General features: G+C 40.1%; 1 protein-coding gene across 1 annotated transcript in view; it reads left to right on the top strand.

The window, feature by feature from the left end:
- Window positions 1-5,015: 5,015 nt before the first annotated feature.
- CSTF3 (cleavage stimulation factor subunit 3) overlaps window positions 5,016-23,985 on the top strand; it is a 49,143-nt gene continuing 30,173 nt past the window's right edge. Inside the window, exons 1-4 of the mRNA XM_032188516.1 lie at window positions 5,016-5,068; window positions 5,147-5,219; window positions 14,207-14,308; window positions 14,438-14,533. Coding sequence (XP_032044407.1) covers window positions 5,190-5,219; window positions 14,207-14,308; window positions 14,438-14,533 — 228 coding nt within the window. The 5' untranslated portion in view covers window positions 5,016-5,068; window positions 5,147-5,189. The remainder of the gene's footprint in view (window positions 5,069-5,146; window positions 5,220-14,206; window positions 14,309-14,437; window positions 14,534-23,985) is intronic.

The raw sequence follows: 23,985 nt of genomic DNA, 5'->3' as shown, positions 1-23,985 counted from the left end.
ATTTTGTGGATCAAGTTGCCCAGCCTACACCACAAACGTAGAGAGGGGCTGACTGCTATGCTAGCCCCAGGAAGGGACTGGTATATAAGGTTTGTGAACCAAGCCTGCCTAAAATGAAGAGATTAAAACAACCCAGAACTTGGGTTTCCTTTACGTCGCGTCTATGTTTCTGCGCATTTGTGATACAGTCGGATCACAAAATCGAGTTTTGTTTCATAATCAAGGAAACAAACGTAGAAGAAAGATCGATTGAGTCTTATTTTGTAAAGCCCTGCTTCCTGGAGCTGGGCTTTCAAGTAACACACCAAATACTGCAGTCCCATAGCAACCTCCCCGCCCCCAGCACAGGTGGACCGCCTGCCCAGTTCCACCTTTCCTGTTTCTCTAGGCTGCAGAAACACAGCACTTGAATAGGTCGGATTTATGTCAGCAGGGCGAGCTTCCGAGCTGGTGGACAGCTTGTATTTAAGAAAACAAGAGTTCTGCCCAAAACAGCCTGAGGTGGAGACCTGTGATGTTCTGTGTTCATGTATCCCAAAAATATTGGGTATTATGAAAATGAATAGCATGTAATGTCTTACGAACTTACTTTTACACACCTTATTTACTTACTTTTACTCACCCTACGAAGAGGGGATTATTAAGCTCAGTAGAAAGCACCTAAGTACAAGCAACGCTATGCTTAAACAATTTTTGTGATTAACGAGTAGCATTTTTGAAGCATTCCAGTATTATTTCTACCAAGCACAATTAACACTAAATTTTGTACCGCTGCTCATGTCAGAAATTACTGCTTTTAGAAGGCTCTCGGCGTGCTTTTACACCCAGAGCACGGCCACACCAGGAAAAGGAGGCTGCAGAAGCGAGCAGTGCCAACCACAAACAAGCCCGCTCTGCCCCACCTCGCTTTGTTCTCCTCCTCGCCTGCTGGATGACAAGCTGTGCTGAGCCCTGGGAAGTTCCCTCTCCTTTCCACTCATCCTTTGAAGCCCGGGTTTTCCTTCCGCACGCTTCTGCTTTCTACCTGATGACCGCTGCGAGTACGACTACCCTTAAAAGCGGGATGCGCATCGCTTGCTAAACCCAGGCGGAGTTCAACGCTTCGCAGCGACTCCCAGCTGCTTGCTGTGACTCCCGGGGCGACCCAGAGGAAGCGGCTCCTGGGCTCAGCCAGGACCAAAGCCCCGCAGCCCCTCCGGGAGAGGACCCGGAGCAGCCCCCGGGGTGCCGAGCCCCCCGGCGCGGCTCTCGGCCGCCCTCTCCCGGGGCAGCCCCGGCTGCGGCCGGCCCGGAGCGCACCCCCAGGGGCAAAGGGTGCCGAGACCACAGACCCAGGAGGGCAGGCGGCAGCTGCTGGCAGCAGCTTTCAGCTCCTGGCAGCAGGTTTTGGCTCCTGGCAGCAGCTTTCCCCTCGGATCCCCCGGGAGACGGGTGCCCGGTGCTGAGCGCTGTTGCCTTCTCCTCACTGCCCCATCCCCGTCGCTGCTTCCTTCTCTCTTCACTAGGAGCTCCAGCAGTACCAGCACAGACAGAAAAAAAATAAAAAAATAAAAAGATCAAAGCGTATTAGCTGGGGTTCTGCTTCCTTCCTCATCTTTGTAGCCGATGCCGCCAATTAGTGGGACACACCTCACTCCAGAACAGTGGATGTCAAACAGGGAGCAGAACCAGTCTGGCAGAAACACGGATTTCATTCATAATTACAGCCTGTGGAAATATGTATTTAGACTACCTCCTTCAGCCCGCAGAATCCCCACGGTGCTGTCAAACACAAAAGCTGAAGGACAGATTATGGACTCTGCAAGGCACTGGCCTCCTGCAGAACTGAGCTGCTGCAGCAGCAGCGCCCACCATCACCCCGCAGCAAGACAGGGCTCTCAGTTTGCAGCTCAACATGCTGTACCTATACTGAAATCCATCCTAGAGGAGGGGGCAATACAGCCTACAGCCTCCAATGATATAATGGAGCAGTGAGGACAATCCCCTCTGTGTTCAGGCAGTTTACGATCAAGTATTAATACACAAAAATCAATGGGGCGGTTCAAACCTAAGAACTGCTAGCATTCTCTCTCTACAGTTGAGAAATCATACCTCTGAGAGAATCCTACCCTATCCTATCCTCAAAAGTTTCTGAACAATGTTCTCAGTGGTTACAGAGTGATGCTAAAATGGTTGCACAAAACCTAGGATTTCATAACTAGTAATTCACAATCTGCTGTGGCAGCTAGAATGAATTGGAAGACACGTGTGGCAGCTAGTTGATATCCACTGACATCCATGATATCCATGAGCACTGTGAAAGCAGCCTCCTCCCCAACAGGCTCCACTCAATGGCAAGGTCTTGGCCTACCACCCTGTAAAGATCAACATCCATTTGTTTTAAGATCTGATTTTCTCGTGTTTTTCAAGTGACACAATTTTTATCTACTTTTTTCCCTACCAAAAGCATTTAAGTACCATTGAACTGCTACATGTATAGCAGGCGTCTTCAATTCACCGTCAGTTTCCGATGGCTTTCACTTTGTGATACATAACTTCAGCCACAGCCACTTTCTGAGCAGTAAGATCCACAATAGTTCACTTGTTAAGGCACAGCCTGCCATTCGGTTTCATGTCAGTTACTAAGCCAAGCATGAATCACTACAGCATAATACATCAGCAACATCCTGTTACTTTCATATCAGCAGCGATTTCAGAATTGAAGGGCAGCTTTCCCAAGCAGACAGGCCTGTAATCATGTCTTCACTGCTCCAGCTACATTGGACCAGAAGCCTCGAGCTATTTCACTTGTGATGATGCAGCTTCAAAACAAATGTAAGGAACAGCCGCTTTCTAAAACAACATCTGAGCTACACAGGAGTTAGCAACTAAGCGTTCGTTGTAAGCTTAGCCGCAGCATTCCCATTATTTGCTCCAAGATCATCAGTAAGAAAACTCCAAATCAGCCTATCAAACGGGTCAACTAACACAAAACACTATTGTACTCAAGCCAGCAGACTTATGCACGAGACCCAAATTGAAGTTACATTCAGAAAAAAAACAGAATTAAGTTCTATCTTATGTTCTATCTAAACTCTAAATTTAAGACTAGGAAACATTTTTAAGTTACTTTGAAATATAGCTTACAATTTACACACAGTTTATGATTTTTTAAGTGATACTGCCTCTTGACTGAAGCATACCAGAACACAAACATCTTCATTATTACATAAACGTGAAAAGCTTCACATGTAACTTCAAATCAAGGCAGGCTATCAGGGCTGAAGGGGTGAGGCATAACTTATCAACAAGAATTTAAACAATTTTCTTTCTGTGAGCTACTGCTCCTCGTAATTTCCTCCAGCTAATACATTACGGTGTTAAGAATGGGTATTTTTAGCTGCATGTCAGGCAAGCTATCACAGCAGCACTTGACAGAAAGGGGGCAGGCACTAGCTGTATTCACAGCCGCTGGGGTTTTGCCAAAGGCCTATTCCGTGTGTGGAATTACAGAAACGGAGAGCAACACCAGGCTGAGAGATAAAACATGTATTTGGGGGTAGGAGGGCAACGCTGTAAGAAGTACAGAGCAAAAGCCTAAGTAACATTAGGCATCATTCGTCTCACTCCTTACTAACTTGCCCTACTGGATGAGCAAGATGCTGCTGGTGATAGCAACATCCAAAGCTGCCTTCATCACTTTAAGAAGCTGAATAAGGTAATAGAGAAGCACCTAAAATTACAGTAGAAAATCTACATAGATAAAACAAAGGCGTACCAGAAATCCCAAAGATCTAGGCCAAAATTTCACTAAGGCCACTGAAACAGCTGACATGCTGTAGGCCTAGAGCAGCACAGGTATTGGGGGGTAGCAGTTTCACCAGCACTGCTTTAAGTCATGCCTTATACATGCCTACATTGGAAATGGAAAAACACTTACTTTTTTTTAATGAAATCATGTTCGTATCTCAAATATTTTCAAAACGGAAGCTGTTGTGATGTGGAAAAGTCCACAAAAAACAAGGTAGGCTGCTACCACAAAATCATCATTCTTCAAGAAATCGGAGACCAACACGGCCTATTTATCAAGAGATTGATAGGCATACATGGATTTCTCCTATGGAGAACGAGATAAAAAATCTTCAGTACTGATTAAAAAAATTACTCCACAGCCTGGTCAAATAAACACTAACTCTCCCCCACACACCACCTTTTTTCTTTTGGGTCAAGCTTAGGAGGTAAGTATTGTTTTCCTTACGTCCTTTTTCCACACAACCGTAGCTTAAACAGGTGACTTCTGGAAGATGAAGCAGGAGGGAGCCCAAAGATTACTAACATCGACTTATTTAAAGTATACCTTCATAAATATGACCATATTGTAGAAGTTTAAGCACACTTACACTGTTGTTGTGAAGGTAGCTAAGCCAGCGTTCACCCCAGTATCTGCCGTGCCTGAGTTTGTCTCCTACAGCTGCCCATTTCTCTGCAGCAGCCGCTTCAGAGCCCCTCACAGACATTGTGTAAGTAAATAAAATTTAGGAGCTTTAAAGGGATCTGCCTCCTGCATCCTCGAGGTCCCTGGGGCTGCTGACCGCTCAGCCTGCCTTTCGCACTCGCCTCCTGCCTTAAGGAGAGCTCTGGCGAGGGGGAAGAGAGAAGCTTAGTGCCAGCAGGCATGGCTCAAACAGCAACTCTCCTGAAAGAAACACCCAAACGGCGAGCCCTGAGGGCTGGGCTAGAAGCTACCGAGCCCCCTGCTTGCTGCTCAGGGACTCGCTCGGGGGTCCCACAACGGGGCTCCCTCCACAGCAGGGGACACGGGACAGCACTGCGCTCCCAAAGCACAGCCCTCACAGGCACGGGCGTTAGCAGGAGAAGGTGAAACGAAATGAAATGAAAAGAAATGAAAGGGAAGGGAAGGGGCTGGGACCGTGCCCGCGAGCCCCCTCAGGCCCTGAGGCAGCCTGAGGCAGCCTCACCCCGCCTCACGCCCCGCTCCCGGCGCGCCCCGCGCCGCTCCGCCCCCCGCCCCCGCGCCGCCATTTTGTGGGGAGCGCGGCCGGGGCTGGGGCCGTTGGCACGGCTCAGGGTGGGGAGCTGCCCCCCCCACCCCCACCTCCCTTCCCGCTTTGCGGGGCGCTTTTTAACGTTTTATTTTTTATTAAAGCCACCGTGGGGGGCTCCGCGCCGCGGCCCTCTTTTAACCAGCCATGTCCGGAGACGGAGGCGCCGGCGAGCAGGTGAGCGGGAGGGGGGAGGCCGCGGGCCGCTCCCTCAGGGCTCCCTCAGGGAGGCACGGGGGGCGAGCGGGGCTCCTTTGGGGGCTCTTCTGGGGCTCCTTTAGGGCTCCTTTAGGGTTCTGGGGGTGGCAGCGTGGCCTTGCCCTTCCCTTCCCTTCTCCCTGCCCTTCCTTTTCCTTCCTCCTGCTTGGCCAGGCCCTGCCCGGGCCTCGGCCCCGTCCCCTCAGCGCCCCCCCTGTGTTGAGGAGCGGGTGGCACACGGCTCTTGGAGAAATAACTGCTGCTTCGATTGGTTTGGCTTATTTTGTTGTTGTTTGTGTCTTTTTTTAATGTGTTAAAAACACATATTTGTCATATTTTCCTATTTTCTAGGCAGGGGCAGTCAGGTTTTCATACCAGGTTCTTTTAATCTAGTGTTAACCTGAAGTATTTTCTACTGAGAGGCGGAATTTCTCTAAATAGCTCTTCTTAGAAGCTAGGGCTGCGTTTAAAATCTGCGTTAGTAATAAAATCTGCGGGGTGAGGGTGAAAGTTCTTGGATGGGGGAGAGGTGATTGATATCCCTACAGCTGCCTGTGGAGCCTATACTTTAAATGGAGCCAATGCTTTAAGTCAAGCCATTGACCTAGTACTTCCTTTTTTTCAGAAGCTTTTCTTTGTAGAATTAAAGCTTTTTCCAAACCTGGTTATGCTTCTGTGTATCTGGGCCTGTATCTTGAAAGGGTGACATATAAACTCTTTGTAGGGTCACTGGTTTCTGGGGTAGGGAAGGCAAGAATGTAAAATACCCAGTTTTTTTTCTCATTGGGAAAACATGCTGTGAATTACCAGCCTGTATGCTCAACACGAGTGAGGTTAGTAAATGTTTATATGCTCAAGCGAGAGGTTCTTCAGAAAGGTTTACTTCATCAGGAAAAGTAAGAACACGTTACAGTAAAATATTGACAATCCCGCCGTGGAATATGCTTCACATTCAAGCTACCCACCACAGTATTTTTTTTAAAGTTGCACTGACAGTTAATTGCATAATTAAACTCAATTAAAGTGGTGTCTTCATTTCTGTAACTTGAAATATGTTACTGGGTAACTTACGGAGCACATGATGCTGACTTAAGGCTTTATTTTCTTTTGCAAGGAAAGACTTGGTATACAAAAGGTTGAACTACTGTCTATATTCTAAAATAAAAGCTATTCTGGAAAGTATAATTAGCTTTCCTGTTGTGGTGCCATATCACAGAGGGTTTTAGCATTAAAAAAATGCAAATTATTTGCAGCATATGTAAGTCATCTATTTTAATACATGGGTTGGATTTTTGAAGTCTGTATTAACTTCCAGCCTTCATCAGGTTTTGATTACTGTTGTCACATTGGGTAAAATTCAAATATAAAAAAAAAAAAAAAAAAAAAACAAACAAACTTCTGTAGGCTTTGTTACATCTTTTCTTTACACCATGCTCTTTATGAAGGCAGTGTGCTGATTTCCCAGGCCTCCAATTTTGTTAAGGTCAACTCCTTCCACCAATTTTCTTCGGTTTCTGTACGTTGCCCTCCCCAATATTATTTTGTCAAGCCCTGGCAGGCTTCTGCTTCTTGTTCCTAACATTAAAACAGGACATAATTTGATATTGGTGTGTTGAGCAGTACCACCGTGAAGGCTCCCCACTCGGTTAGCACCAGCCCAGCTGCGCAGTGCGGCAGGAGCACTGGAAGGGTCGGTGTGGGTCTCACGGTGCTCGTTGCACAGTTACCTGGTCACAGTGTGGCTGTCCAAGAAGGAACAGCAAAGCATTGTGAGCAGGGCAGTGGCACCTTACTCTTTTCTGCCACGCTGCTGATGTATAGCATAGCCCAGTGCTGCTAGCCAAAGGTCTCTCTGACCTTACGTGCACAATGTGCTCACAGAGTTAATGGCTCCTTCCCGTGCGAAGCTGAAGCGAGACAGGTTGGATTGCATCTGGCTTTCTTCTTTCATGTTTCCTCTCTGCTTGCGTGACCAGGTGCTGAGCTTTCGTGTGCCATTATTATTGACAGTCACGTACTTCGGTTGGTAGAAGGGGTGAGCACAGCTAGTTGTGCACAAGATGTGCACGGTGGAGTGTGTGATGCAGATGCTGAAGACGAGAAGTTTTCACAAACCAGAAGTGTTAGCTTGGAGTGGAGAGCATGTTGAATGTAGCACGGGTGGGAGAGTAAAGGTTTGGTAAGGTTAAAGGCTCAGGTGGAGATTGGGAGGCTTTGTTACACCACGTGCAGTCCAGCTGGAACGTGCCTTCTCCGCATTTTGGCTGAGCTTAGCTAAGCACTGTCAGGCTGCATGGCTGTGGGGTAGAGCAGGAGCCTGAGCTACCAGGTGGAGGCCAGCTCCTCCTTGTGCTGTTTCTGCTGAACAAAGTTGGGTAAAGAGGGGGATAGGACGGGACGTGGGAGTGTGGTGCAGGCACCATTATCGCATGGACCCTTTGGGGAGTCAGAGTAGTTTCAATTCTAGCACCATTTGCTATGCTGGACCCAAACTAATTTCTGCAGAACCCGTTGAGTGATACCAGAACTTAAAATTTGTTAGGCCCCTCCTAAACTCACGGCAAGGTCCACATGATGTTTAACCAGCCAGAATGTACAGGGTTGGTTTCTAGAATACCAAACGCTTTTATCAGTCTGTATTGTAGAAACCAACATTTCATAGACTGAAAGGCAGCATCTGTTGCTGTTTGCTAGAAAATTCCCTCATTTTCCCTGACAAGCTCTTCCCAATCTCTTGCATGTGTCGAGGTTAAAAAGAGGATGCACTTGCAGCTATTATTTCTTTACATTTTTTCTGAACCTTGATGTAATGTTTTTGGTTCCATTTTCTGTGGTCATTGCTCCGTGTACTCTCAAAGAAGGCCTAAATGCATCCTGCTCTTTTTGCCTCTTTCTACCATGACAGAGCAACTTCTGTTATTCATTTAATAAATACAAAGTTGCCAGACATGAATTTTATCTGAAGACTTGAGGCAGTAGTTATTTTACACTTTCAATAGCTTACTTCTCACCGTTTAAGTCTAGAAACATGCATTTTCCACTTCCTGTACCATTTTCTGAGCTGTATCTCAGCCTGTGATGCAGGTTACCTCTTATAAATATGAATCTGCTCCAAGACTGCGCTATGGAAAAAAGTCTGTGTGTTTTTTGTGATTATAGAAAAGACCTCAAAACAAGTATATTCTGTTGTGCCTTTTGTAGTATTTCCTGTCCCTCTCTACTCCATTCATACCTTGTATCTGGTTGGTACAGTGCATTGTACAAGTCTCTGAATTTGAGGTGCAGTAGTAAGTAATGTAAGCAACTTCAGCTTAATATTTTAAAAACAGATGTTGGTGAGCACAGTGCTGAAAGCAAAGGCTTATTTTTGCAGGGTTGTGGGAGTTGAGCTTCACAGGAGGAATCATTTGAAACAGCAAGAAAAAAAACTAGGAGCATAGTAGCATATATAGTACATAACTGGCTTTACTATTGCTGTTTACAGTTACTGTAGGAACTGGTAGGACATAGAATGAAAACAAGGTTTGGTGGAGAAAGACGGATGTTTTTTCCATTTTATTTATTTATTTATTTATTTATTTTGCACAATTGTAACCAAACTCTATATTTAAGCTGTGTTTTCTGGGACAATAAGTTCCAGAAACACCAAGAAGCTAAAGTGGAAAACGTCTAAGTCGTAACATTTGGGAAGTAGTCTCTTGAGGAAAGAATGGTAAACCTTATTAATCTAGAACTCTTGATTTGTACAGAGATAAGACATCTCAGATAATTGTTCATGGAAGTTTACCTGTAAAAGTATCCTTTGAAAAATTATTAGATTAATATGCTGGGTTACGTCTGCTAATAGTGACCCAATCTTAATGGGCAAAGATGCTTCCAAAATTGTGTTCACAGTTGAATTTCCGTAGTGGCCAAATAGAAGGCAAGGTATTATAAATAGATTCAAGACTTGCCCATGGGAAATACTTTCCATTTTGGTATCATTGTTTGTTGAATTCAGGAAAGGCTTTAGTTTCCATGGTTAAACAAGGCAATCTGGAGTTCGGTGTGGTCCTAGAGTAACTGCAGCTGGGTGTTTGCTCTGAACTGAGTAGCTTTTCCTGTCAGCAGTGAGTTAAGTTAGTAGGGGAAGTATGCTTGCTGGACACTGAGTATCTTGCTTTGTTTCCCCACTGAAACAATCGTTAGTACACAGAGTGCAGGAGGTCCAGCTCTGTGTTGTTTACTGTGCTAAAGTACAGGATGTGCAACAAGACAGGAACTAACAGCTTGCTATTTGCTCATATAGCCATAACGAAGTGTGAAGAAAAAGCTTAGGCTGGGCAAATGTGTAATTTAACCGAACTGGGAAACTTAACAATGTTTAAGGTGCATGTTTTTTCACTGCAAAAGATAATTTTGTGGAAGCAGGATGCTTTAAGCATTGGGATGCGTTATATGGTGTGAGCAGCTGAAAGAGAAGAAGGGTTTGGCTGGGTATTTTCTGACAGTTTGGAATCACGAAGGTTCGCTCTCAGAGGCCGGGGGAAACTCTTAGCTGATGCTTTTAGCAGGGGGGTATAAACCAAGAATTTTTCCTTGAAGGTGATTAAAAAGAACTTGCCGTAAAGACAAAGTCAATTCATGTGTTCTTGTTCCCTCTGACATATTTCATGAATTCAGATGTGGCTTTTGTACAATCGATTGATTTTGTTGGAAGAAACCTTTTATGCTCTTAGTATCTGTGAAACTAAGGATCCATTGCCGTTTATCTGCGTACAAATAATGAAAGCTGTGAATCAGACTAGATATTATGAATACAAATACTGACAGAGAGACAATTTTAAGTGCTAAAATGATGCAGTGACCTTAAGCGGGTTGTTTGTGGGATTGGAACCCAATCACATGGGATGTATACTGAACACAGTTATCAAAAGAAAAGGACAAAAAGTACTTTCCCAGTTTGAATGCAACAATTCTTTGCAGCATTTTTATCCAGGCGTTGAAGAACAGATAAGTTAGTATCCAATTTGGTAGTTTGTATGGTAGTTTATGCCGATGTAAGTTGGGACTCAGGTTCTGTATTTTTTTGAATTCCGTATTCTTCATCACATCTGATCCTGATAACAGGGAGCTGAGCCAATTAGAAAGCTGATTGCTTTCCTAATAGTTTTTCTATTTTTTTTCTGCTGATTTAACTCCCTGAACTGGCGTGTTACAGAATGAGGCAAGCTCAGGCACGTGCCTTAACCAGAGGAAGGGACTGAAAATGCTTATATAGGGGCAAGATTGTCAGTGGACAGCACCCTGTGGGTGAAGTATTTAAGGTGTAGCATACTGGCTCTTGTGCAGGTGATACAAATAGAAGTACATAATCACAGCTTGGGAGCATGTGACTTTTGATTAACAGCAGCTCTAAGCACAGAGTTAGTTACCATGCAGTTTTCAAGACTGTGATCTTTCTAGTTGTAGCTGGGCAAGGTTAAAAGTCGCAGCTCCCTGCTCCCCTTCACTGTGTGCTTACAGAAGTTAGTCCTCAGAGATTTTCACGTGTCACTGAATGCAGGTGTGTACTCACACCCAGCTCTGGCAAAGTGGTCCACACTGGAAAGCCTAAGCATTGATTTCTCTGGCATGTTGGGAATGATTAGGCATGAAAGTGAAAGGTAATGAGATCTTGTTTAGTTCAGTTATAACCTGAACACTGGTTTGCCTGCAATGTAGTTTGCTCTACATGTGGATGGCTCTTATAGGATATATTTTTTTTTAACCCAGGGAAAAGGAGAGGGAATGCTCACTGGCCTGAAGAGTTCGGGTATTTTCTTGCTGGTGATGTTAGATATAAACAATACCAAACAGTCCATCTTAAAACCATATCTCATTTATCAGTTCTGCAGAGCTCCTGTGTTTTTCTTCTGTTTGCATGGATAAATTTTCTGCTGATGCTAAATGAATACTTGCTAATTTAAGAAATTAGTCCTCCAACTTCTTTCAAATAAAAGAATCAGTGTTTTCTTACGCTTCCTACATGGATTAGGAGTCCTATATCACACATACAACACTATTGTAGGATTACTGGGATTATGCATCGTGTCAGCAGTTATTTTTGTAGTAGCTTAATTTATTGCAGCCATTCGGAGGTTATTGCCCTATATCTGCACGGGTGAAATTGACTTCCTGGAAGCCCTTAACTGTTTTGCGGCAGTGTCAGCTGAGTTCAGTGTGTCAGATGGAAAGGTTGGAGGTAATGCAGCTGAGCTACTGCTGAAAGAGTTGGGATGCACTACAATGCTCCATTCCACGTTTTCCTGTTTGGAAGTGCCTAGTTGCTGTAGAGCACCCTGTGCTTGAAGAAATGTTTCAATTGTTGTGTAGTGTAGAGCAATAAATTGTAGCCAGTGTTAATAGTACTCCTAAAAACTAGGCATTTCTGTCTAATTGAATAATGAATAATCTATGCGTGCTTGAATATTTGAGAAGAATAGATTTCATTGAGCCAGAATACAATGAGGAGCAATGCTTACCACTGCTGTGGGGCAAATTTGAATTTAGTGTTTTACTGAATTTTTTTGAATCTACTGAACCCTACAGTTTCGGGTCATCTGTAGAGATAACATAAATTGTCTTTTAAGTTTGGAAAATTCAGATTCAGTGCTGTCTTCCATAAGTTGAAGTATGCTCATGCATGCATGTCATTTTGGAAAAAAATAATGTCACTAGTTCATTTCATGCTGTTTCACATCCTAGAGCTGTATTACTTCAACTACTGTATGTAGTATTGTCCAGTCAGCATTTCAATGGACTTAGAGATATAAAGATGTTCATATGGAGACTAATAAATTTCCTACTTTTGAACTGTCAAGTTTGAGCTAAATTTTTAAATGTAATTTGTTATGAAATTAATTTTACAAATTAATTTGCTGTGGGATGTGATACTTGCCTTCAAAGTTACACTGCTTTGCACCGAGCAATTACTCTAAGAATGACTCAGAGCTGAATTAAAAAGAATAGTGGTCTTCATACATAAACCCCTATAAAATGTTCTACTAATTTTTTCTTTTCCTTTCATACGACTGCTCTAACGCATCAGTGTAACGCTTCTCTAGCATTCTTGATCGTTTGTCCATTCTATAAGTAAAAAAAAATACTAATGTGAAGTGATAAGGCAAATAACTTGATTTAGATTCTGCTAGGAGGACTGACAGGAAAATTAGTAGTGCTGAGAAATGTTCAAAATACGGTAACTTTCTGAATGATTAAAGTTGAATTATCATGTAGAACACAAGTAACTTCAGTGTAGTAGTATATCTGCAAAGGTTAACAAAACTGAAGTGGGGTGGAGGGAGGAAGAGGACCTGCTGAAAATAAAGTTAATATTCCTAGGTGGGAATATCTTACTTGCAGGCTCGCTGCGTTTGCTATCTTCAGCTTTGTCTTGTTCTAAAAATCATTGTGTTGCACAATACTTTGCTGGCAGCTTATCTTCTTATAACACTACTGCAATGGTTCTGTTTATTATTGCACTGAGGAATAAATGATTTTCCAGTAAAATCCATTAATAATACCTTGGGTTTTTACTCTTAGAATGTCTGGTCCTCAGAAGTGATGTGCAATAGCGATGCTTGTTCATTTCATGAGAAATCACAACTCTGTAGTGTTATACACGTCTAGTTGCCTTCTCTGTTTTTGTGTGTGATGAAACCTTTGATAGAGGTGAGCATTAGTTCTCTCTGTCCTGCTTACTGTTTCTGTAATCTTCAGAGCTATATATTGGCCTAGATCCAACAATAAGAAGTAAAATGACTTCCTTGAAATAATCTTATAGCAGCTGACAGGTTTTTTTTTTTTTAGTGTTTTGTACAGTAATAAGTCACCGTCCTCCTGTATGATACAGAATGGTGTATTGTAACAGTAAATACGTAGGTAACTTGTAAAATTTCTCCATAAATATTTTATAGTAATATTATAAATTCTTATTATTACTGCATGAGAGCAAAGCATGCTTGATCATATGATTTGGACCTGCTAACAAGTGCCTGAAAATGAGCCAAGTTTAGAACATTCACAAAAAAAGAGTACACAGGTCAGAACAATATTTCACATTTAATTCAAAAAAAAGCTTTGTAGCATTTGGGGTTGTAATAAGCATGCGTTTAAAAGGCTTGAGTGGATGTGATCATTATGGATAGTAATTCTATTTTCATATACTTCATGCCAACAGTGTTAAATCTAGGGATTTTTTTCTGGAAATCATAAAGATATTTCCACAAAAACAACTTCAAAAGAAAATTTCAACCTATACTGCAAGAGTAGCTTTGTTAACAAGGTAACGTTCAATGTAGTACAGATTTCAGTATCAAAAAAAGGTTTTAAACTCAAATCTAAATGTCTCAGTGTAAAGAAAACATTTTATGGTAGGTAGTGCCAAAGCTATGGGAGGGCAACTGAGAACCTGCTGATTGAAAGATCAGGAAATGAACAGAAAAGGAATTGTGCTTAGATAGCATGTACGTGTTGCTGCTAGAACTGTCATCTCCTAGTTTTGTTGTTAAATCTTGTGATATAAAATATTTACTGTCTTGCCTATGCAGAATGATTCAAGCAGTAAACTGGATTTGTTTGGCTGAGGGCTGTAATACAAAAATCAGTCTGAATTTACTTAAGCCATCTTAAAAGTTTCAGGTCAGTACAACTGTTTGAAATTCATAGTGTGCTAAGTTTTCTGGCAAACCTGAGTTTGTTCTAGTGTTCTAAAATAATGTAGATTAGCCTAGCTTTTTGCTGGCTCACCAAATGTGTAGAGCCTGTGGTAAGAATACATTATCTTACTGAAACAACTTGCTTTTACAGATGAAATTACAATGAGCTTCAGCATAAAAATCTGACGTCTGTTGTCAGAGTGTTGTCATTAGCTTCACCTTATAGCTGGGATTGAATTTGTGAAAATCTACTTGTGATCTCTTATGTCTTCTCTCTAATTTTTCTAGGCTGCCGAATATGTCCCAGAAAAAGTGAAGAAAGCTGAAAAGAAATTAGAAGAGAATCCATATGACCTTGACGCTTGGAGCATTCTCATTCGAGAGGCACAGGTTTAGTGACATAGGATTACATTTCCTTATCTATGGTCCACTCACACTATTTGGTTCTGGAGTAAAATCAGCATATTCATTTACATAAATCATAATACTGTAAATGCTGTTTTGATTTTCAATTTTTAGAATCAACCTATAGACAAAGCACGGAAGACCTATGAACGCCTTGTTGCCCAGTTCCCCAGTTCTGGCAGATTCTGGAAACTGTACATTGAAGCAGAGGTTAATATTTTAACATTCTTTCTTATATAACATTTAATAGGAATATAAGTTTACACTCTCATAAGCATAAATAAGATAGGCACATTCAATCTACAGACAGGGGGATTTAAAGTATACCTTGCGTTTATTTTTGTAAAATAGGTACAAAGGAGTAATTAAAATGAATTCTTAAAGTATTGGGTCTTTTATGAGATGATGATTGTTGCATTATGGAATTGCAACAACATTAAAACAGTTTCACTGGTATTGGAGTGCTTTAGCCTTTTCTTTACTTGTCGTGTCAATTTATTGCCTCCTGTGTCATTTATTTAGAGGACGTTTTTTATTCATACGTACAACGTTATTTGACTTTCTGTGGATGTTTGGATCTTTTAATATTTTTGCTTCCATAGGGAACTGAGTATTTCCGTGAGTAGTGTTTTCAGGGAGGGTGTGGGATGGGGATGGCTGAGTTCTGGAACAACAATGCTGGGAAAATGTGTTAGCACTACTCATTAGCTGCTAGAAATCCAATCAAAATTGGGATTATTCACGTAACTATAAAACTACAGTATTTTTGTACCCACTAAATGCACTGACCACTTAAACATACTTTAATGATGTGCTATGAAATATACTCTAGTATGGGTGTGTTTTTAAAATTTTCTTTAACTATTTTATAACAATACACATACTTTTCATGGGCATCTTTTAGCTGCACATTTTTCTTGAGACAAGTCTTCTGAACAAGTGGTGGGGACCTGTGCTTCATAGATACGAAATGAGCTAGCTAAATTTTTTACTATTTGATGTGAAAATTGATAAGCAGCAATCTGAGTGGCAAAACTTTACTGTATAGTTATCATATTGTATTTCACATTAATTTAAGAATCAAAATGCATCCTGGCAGTAAATCCTTAAAGCTTATGAAATAAAACTGGGATTATGGGAACCTAACAGAGAATTTTATATTGCAGTTTGTAGGAAGATGTAATAGTACAACCTCAAATGAAAAATACTGAATGAAGTACCCTTGAGTTTACACAACTTCGTTTCTAATAGTTTGTAGTGGTTACTGGAATGATGGTGATTGGACATATTTGGGAGATTGTGAATGCACTAACACATACAGATGTGAATTTTTCCTTTTGGCACCCTACAGGCAAATTCATTAGCCTCTCGTACCCTTCAATGTTTGCTATAGAAGCTAGTCTTTAGAATCTAACCTAATTGGAGGATTACCCTAAAGTTGCCTGGGATTTGGTGGTTATTTAAAAGTTTTATCTTTCCCATGACTTAAATTTAAGAGGTGAATAAGACCACCTCAGAAAGTCTGTACTATGTATGGCATCACAGATCATTCAGCAGAAAGTATTGTTATCAGTGGAAGGTTCCTTGTCTCAGTCTGAGTCTTGAACCACAATCAGAGATGAATAGACAGACATTACTGCCCTTAATCAATACCTTTTAACTAATATATAAACTCATAGTATTTAGAAACACAAACAGTGGCAAAGCTTAAACAGTCTAGGATGTAATTCTTAAGTGCTTCTTCAAGGAGAGAAGATGAGCTTCTGCACAGCTGGTATGGTAACCAAGTAACACAAGGTAAACTTCAGAAGGAGACAGTTGGCAGTAAGATCTTGTGCATGCACGCGTGTGTGTGGGTGTCTGTCTGTAATTACACTTGAAATACAAGAGAAATGGAATACATGATTCTGTTACTCAAAAAAAAAAGGAAAAATGTAAACTCTGGAGATCTGGTAGAGTTTACACTTGAAATGGGTTATGCTTAAAAGAAATGCAAGGGGTTATTTTTTGGAAACTTATCTGAGAAGAGAGAAACTCCTTTTTTAAACTAATTTTTTAAACTCCAGTTATGACTCGTATTTCCAACTTTTCTTCCCTGTTCTCAGTAATTCTTTCAGAACTGACTTAGTTACTGATACAACTCCTAATCAACGTGCTTATATCTGCCTGTTCAGTATATGTAACCATTTATAGCTGCAAGCCGAAATAACTTCCCGTTTCCAAATTCTTCAGTAAAAAATATATTCACACAATTGTACACTGTTGTCAGTGTTGTTTAAAGTTGTACATTGAATTCACTCTGACAGGACTGTACATATAAAGTGAAATGTTTTCTCAAGTGTTCTTATAACAGTATGAGCATAAGTTATTTTTTTCCAAGTCTACCTGACATAGCTAGAGGAATTGTTTTGAGGCTTTTCTCACAGCCTTAAGATGTACAAGAAATATATGGAAGGTACTTCCCGAAATCTTTTTTCTCTTGGAAACCCTAGCATTCTCCTGCTGCTATGAGGTTTTCCTTGGATACTTCAGAATTACAGGTCTTTCCAGTCTTGAGTTGGGAAAGTAAACTTGGGGTAAATCTGTGTTTATCGTTGCTTTTGATTCACTTTCACTGCTTCTGTATTTAAATCTGGAAACTGCTACATCTTCAGTTATCTCTGAGGTATGTTTCTCCTGATGTCAGAACAACCATATCACTTTCCTCTTTAACATGATAACTTGTTTCCTCTGGGTGTCACGGAAGGAGAGGAAGGTGAGGGCTGTTTCCTGCCAGGTTGTCTTTCACTGGATAGTTCTGTCCACTGAACTACACAAGTCTGAGATGAATATCATTACATAGTGATGTTCTATTATAGGAAGATGAGTTAGGGTAAAGGTTATGATTGTGGCCTCAAGAAAAATGATTTAGCCCTGTAACAGATGTTCTTTATAAAAATATTAGGAAATATTTAAATTTCCCTTTGTCTAACTTGAGGAATGTGTTCTTTTCAGTTACTTCCAATCTTATAGTTTATAAACAATGATTTTTACTTTATGAACAAAAACCGTTGCCATGCATACGTTGCTTCATTTTGTAGTGTGAAACTTAACAACTTAACTGCAGACCTTACTGCTGTGATTACTTTTTTTTTATGACAGTGTTACTCACTGTCTCTTTTATTTTGCTATATTACTTGGTTCCCTAGTGGAATATAGTGTAAAGCAGTGCTCAGCACTTAGTATATCATCTAATGTATTACCACTGATGTACAGACTGTGCTGAATTAGCTTAATACTTTGTGTTTCCATTTTGTATGCCAAGCACTGATTCTGGTCTCTGTTAAAGCCGGTTTGGCAGTCATTTGAACAGGGAAATTAACTGGGAAGAGCGCACTTGGACACTTTGCTATGTGGAACTTTAATATTAAAAGTTTGAATTTGTCAAAAGGAAATTTTGATTCTGAAATCTAAATTCTGAAATTTTGATTTATTTCTTCTGACATTCAGAGAAGCAGTTGCAGGACATAGAATTAGTAGAATTGGATCAAGTGTCTCCTGGCTCACAACATGTTGGGGTCATAGCATTTAAATGCATAAGGCTTATGAAAATAGAGTTAGAGTTTGGTTAGTGAATTAGACTGTAGTCTATTTTTATACATTTTAACAAGTAAAAGTATTTAACTATATATTTATCATCTCTTAAAACTTGGGAATTGGAGCAGTTATATTACTCCGGTTACTCAGACTGTTTTCTCTAGTTGCTTGAAGCACATTTTTCTCTTGACGCTTTTTCCATCAAAAACCAACTTCCAGAAAATTAGACTCAATTCACATATCAGGGCCTCTTTCACAATTTTAAAAACGATCATATAAGTCGGTCCCACGTGTACCATAATGTTAAATTAATAGATCACATGATCTGGATTCTGTCCTGCTCTGCTGATTTGCTGTGCCTTTTTGGGTAAGTTATTTAACCTGTTTTTACAATTATTAAAACACGGATACCTACCTACCTCACAGGGTTGTTGTGAGGCTCACTTAATGATTAAAGTGCTTTTGGCATCTGGCTAAAAGGTACTGCAGAAATGTAAAAATAAATTATGTTCTAATACACCCTGTGATGCTGTAGGCCCAGCTGTCTGTTACTGTTTCCTCTGTCTCTTTGATTGTTTGACCAATCTTTTTGATACTGAAAGACCTGTTAATTCCTTTCATACACTTGAAAGAACTTTCACTTTACTGGTGGTGTAGGTATGTCAGTAGTTCTGCAACAAGCATTGGACATCATTGCCTTTTTTCCCTCTAGTTTCCCTTGAGAAATCATTAGGTTGACAGTCCTTTCAAGCACATTTATTAAACTGTGTTCGTATGTTTTCAACACTTTATGAATTTTTAGTTCCTGTCAGGTTAAATTGAAACTTTAATTGTCCTGAATGTTTCAGGCCAGTTCACACCACACCTTTTTTACCTTTTCTGTTGGGCATATTTCATTATATCTTGGTCACTTTGAACTGTTGTTAGTAGGCACTGAAATTTTTCTATTATTAAAGATTTAAAAGTCATAAGCACAAGACAGTTGTGACAAATATCCCCACATCTAGAAACAATAAATACACAACTAGTAAGTTGCATGTAAAGTGTTTGGCTGTTAATATGTATTTTTCATCTTGCAATTTTTTTCAAGTAAGACCTCTGTGTTACTGCTTGTTCTAAACAAATGAAATTAGATACAATTGTTCAGATAATTTCTATTTGATATGAACATTTTGAATTTTAGATGTCTCAGTAACAGAACAGATGCTGTATGAGGGTTCAGATGGTGGGCCCAAGGCTTAGGGTTGATTGTTTTGCATTTCATCATATGCAATACATCAGTATCTTTAATTCGTGTATTTCACGCTGGTGTGGATGCTAGTCAGAATGTATCATTTAACACACTTGTATATGAAAAATGTAAATAAAACCATTTAGAAAAATGATTGTTTTTGTTCAAAATGTTTGTGTTTCTTCAAAGCATTTTCTTCCCGTTTTACTTTAATCTGTTTCTGAGTTCAGAAAAAAATTATTACACTTCCAGAATGCTTCTGCTTGGGGAGAAATGGGAACTGACATCTGTCAGGATGGAGTGATCAGAATCATAGAAAAATAGACCTAGCTGAGATTCTGTTTAGTGGTTCATTCAGTTGAAAATATTGTATATATTGCTAGCCAATTTGTGTAAATTTCTTACAGAAAACATATCCCGTATCACTCCCCTCCTGCCCCCACCTCCCCTATTTTACCACAGTTCAGATAGAAAACTTCTGCTTTTGAGAAACTGTTGTACAGGTGCTCTGTACAAACATCCATAATGCACATTCTTGACTACCTCAGTCTGAGACTTTTAATCTTTTTTTTACAACTGTATTATTTATGATCTTTTCTTATTCATGTGTGGACTTGTTCCATTCCTGTTAATAAATGTTGTTCTGTCTGTGTGATTATTGTAGACTTGCACTAGAAATGAAATGCAACTCCTTCCCTGTCTTTTCTGCTCGATATGTAAATACAGGCACGTACACCTTGCATAGTTGCCATGGTCCTATAATGTGTAATATCAGAAAGCTATCCACATCACTGATGTTAGTTTCAGGTGGTGTGGTACAATAGTAGTAGATTTCTAGATAACTTCTGTATTTAATCATAAAAATAACATCATGGGGAAGTATTAGGAGTGCTAATTTTGAAGTGGAAGTGATGCTTAATGAAGAGATTACTGTGAACCCTCTTCTATAGTGTGTTGCTGTTTTCACATGAATAAACATGGACTGCTTCTTGTTCTGTCGTATTCTTTCAATGTGGGGTGACAGAAGCATTGGAAATGTTAGTTATATAAAACACTCGTTCACAACACCTTTGAAGTCTCACTTCCAAGTGTAACGAAGACAGTGACAACTTTCCTCATTGTGTGCCTTCTTTTGTTCCGATCATGTGCTGATCCTTCTGCTGATGTTCTGAAGGGGGGGGGAGGAGTATGTGTGTGTCAGGTCAGACACAAATGCCAGCTTCTTTCCAAGGTCTGAACCTGAAAGAACTTATCGTAAATACGGAGCTTTTGTATGAACCACTTATTAGCTACAGATTGGTTATCTTCATCTGGATCGATGAAGGAGCTGTAATTTGAAGCAGCGTATCGTAATTTCTCATTCCTTTCTATATCTTTTCCAGCTTCCAGTTGTCAGCTGGTTGAGTTACTTGTTGATCTGTCTTCAGGTTTTGAGAAGCCCACTGGCTGGGAGGACGCTTTCTGCTAAACCGTATCTGTTAGTGCTGCTGCATAAAACAAATCATTATTTGCTACAGGATCTCTTTGCAGATTGTGAAAAGGCTGTTGAGTCACTGCTGCAATGAAACACAGTGGCTTCTCTTAACTAGCAACTTCTGTGAAGGCAATTCTTTCATTCTGTGAGCTGTTAGTATGCACTCTAAGAGTGTGCATTTTTTTTTTCCCCTTATTAGGGTATGCTTTTTCTCGATGCTGGTTCAATGTGACAAGTGTTCTACATCCAGTTTTGGAATTCTGCAACGAAGCGTTGTGTAGTTAACACAACAAGCTTTGACATTTTTCCATTCTTACATAAAACAATTCAAAAGTGAGAAGAGATAATGTACATAGAATCCATTGGTACACGACTGTACCATTGTACACAAGGCATCCAGGTATTTCTTGTGGCATATATTATACATGCAGTTATCTTCATATTAAAAGGTCTTATAAGGGATTGGAATTTGATTCATATTGGGGGTTAAAACCGGTTTGGTGGTAATAAATGCTCATAACAGATGTATGAGAGCATTTGCAGAGTTCAGTGGAACTATGCTGTCAGAAATGTTTCCGTCTAAGGGTAGGCATTTTAAGTAGAAAGATGCTCTTCTAATTTAATTCACGGACAGTTTTCAGTAATAGTATTACAGAGCAGTGTCCTATTGCCTCCACGTATAAGACTTTTTAATAGAGCTTGCTTCTAACCTGAAGTATGAACACTGGATCAGGCTTTAGGTGTTTTGTTGTAAAAGCAGGTTGTTCTGAGCCACCTGACAGGGCCCATGCGCTAATATTATTTTTCACAAGTTCCAGTGAACACATTACTGATCGCACATAAAGAAATATTTCTAGTAGATCTTTCAACCAAAGGTCTTTGTAGACAGACTGCTAGGCTAAAGACTTGCACAGTTCAAACGTGTTGAACTTTCTCCAAAGGGAGGAAAGCTAGATTTATTGATATGCTGAGGAGTTGTAATAATTTTAGTCATACCTTCAACCTGACTCTGTTTCAGCAAGACAGGTATAGAGCTTGCAGATGTGTACCTGTATGGGCTTTATCATTATGAATTAATTCAGACTGTTCCTCTGAATCAACCCATTTGGAAAGTTCAGTAGCGTGATGCCATCTTGCCTTGTTAAACTCCTGTAAAGTGACCACATAAAACTTTCTAATGAGGGCAGCTTCATCTCTTCAGATCCCCCATGGTTTGCACTACCTGAATGCATAGAATGGGGAATAAGTGGGAATAAGAAAGCAGTGCATGAATCCAGATAGAGCAGTGACTGCACACACTTGGAACTGTTAAGCCATGAGTACAGCAGAACAAACTCTTGCTGTAAACAGTCAGATACTTTTGTATTGGTTTATATAAGAGTGGACATCAAATACATTCAAAAAATACTTGAATCATTAATTTGGACTAGAGAGGCAACTTGCAAAATGGTGCCTAGTTAAGTGATTTATTTCTTTGAGTCAAGACTAACAAAAGCATCAAATTCAGATACCATGTCTTATAGAGGTGAAGGCTTTCAATTGCTTTCCGAGTGTTTAAACATCTTTTTTAGAAGCTCCTCAGAGATTAAAATGGGTTACATATGCAAAAGTGAGGCAGCAGGTTTTAGTGTGCTGTCCTGCAGATACAACATATATGGTGAAGTAACTTTGCTGTGCTCAGGGGAGCTACATTTATACAGAAAAACAAGTATATTTTAAATGTTTGTAGTGTGACCTACCAGTAAAAAGGGCAACCTGGCTGCAGCTGAGTCTTTGTTCCCTTTTCCTTAAGAAAAGGGAAGATGCTACATCAAAGCACAAAAATTCCTAAAGCTTTTTTTTCCTCATGCTCTATTTTTTTTTTTCTTCTTGGAGGAAATAAAGTGTGTAATGGTTACAGTTGGTGGCATTTTACAGTGCGTATAAGGGTTCTGGTACAACTTCCTATTAAGTTCTCCTTTAATTTAGGAATTTAATTTAGTGTGTAAGAAAATATGTATTAGTGTACTGCTTTTCACCCCTTCTCCTTCGAGCTGGGGAGAGCATACATACTCGATACTATTTTTCGAAACTATTTCAAATTGGCTTTGGAACTAGTAAGTGACTGGTCCTGGTTTAACACTGATACAATTCGTCTCAAATCTGCTTTCAGGATATCCGAAGGGCAGGCAACAAATGTATTTGGCTTCTCTCAAATTCTGCATCCATAGAGCTTCTGTTAGGGGCTTGGTCCCCGGAATATACATGCATTATATATGTTAATTAACTAAATGATGGGTAGGATGAAACCAAAAAAAGCATACTTAATATATAATGAGCTGAAGTAGTAAAGTCACTATTTAAAATTCATGATCATTGATTATTTTAGCTTTTATGGCTAAATTAAACATGCTATAGGCTCCATCTCTGCGGATTCCTCAGGAATCTCTCAAACTATGTATGTATACATGCAAGGTTGTGTGACCAGGTGACCTCCAGAGATCCCTTCCAACCTAAGACATTTCTGTGATTTTCCCTTACATGGTTATGTGATGAGCTTGCACAGCAGAGTTCATTTTCTTTTAAAATCATGCTAAATAGAAATCTGAGTGTATCAGTACAAATTGCCAACAGTTAATATACTTAGGTTTTTAAAATGCTTAACTTGTGTAACTTAGGAAAATAATTAGTGCATAATCTTAAAGTTGAATATATTTAACATTACAAAAAACGTCAATTTTTTGTGTTATATACAAATACTGATTGAAACATGATGCTGGGTGTGAGTGGGGAAAAACTAAGCTACATTTCCTGCTCTACATTTTTTTCTTAAACTCTGCAGCTGAGTATAGGTCGTCCTTTTCCCATTTTGTGTCCCTCTCTATCAAAAAAAATATTTTTGTATGTTTTCATAGAGTTAGAAGTGCATTTACTGTTTAAAAAAAAAAAAAAAAAGACTTGCAGCGTGCCCTTGCAATGCACCCGTCAGATGACAAAGAAGTCCCAAGAATCCTTATGAAGAAAAGCTGTCTTTGGACAGTTGAGATGTTCTTTGTATTTAAGCAGCATGTTTCTATTTGCTGGGTTTGATGGGGAAGAAAGGGAGGAAGATTCCCTGAGAATGGAATAATAATTAGTATTTTTATTTACTTTTCTGAAATTTTCTTGACTTTATTTAACCTATATTTGCAAAACTAATCTATGACAAACTTTTTTATATCCAAAATATTGCAGAAGAAGTCTGGTGCTCTTAACATCACATTCAGCTTGTGCATCTTCATGGATGCTGATGTGTTTGTAACGTGTACCTCTTACAAATGCAATCCCATGTAGCAGCCTGTATCATGCAGGGTACGGGCTGTTGCATGAACAGTTCTGGAGTTGTTTTAAACTTGCCCTGAA

Source organism: Aythya fuligula, chromosome 5 (assembly GCF_009819795.1).
Source record: "Aythya fuligula isolate bAytFul2 chromosome 5, bAytFul2.pri, whole genome shotgun sequence".
Lineage (NCBI taxonomy): Eukaryota > Metazoa > Chordata > Aves > Anseriformes > Anatidae > Aythya > Aythya fuligula.
The sequence above is the reverse complement of the archived record's forward strand: the minus strand, read 5'-3'. Positions and strand labels throughout refer to the sequence as shown.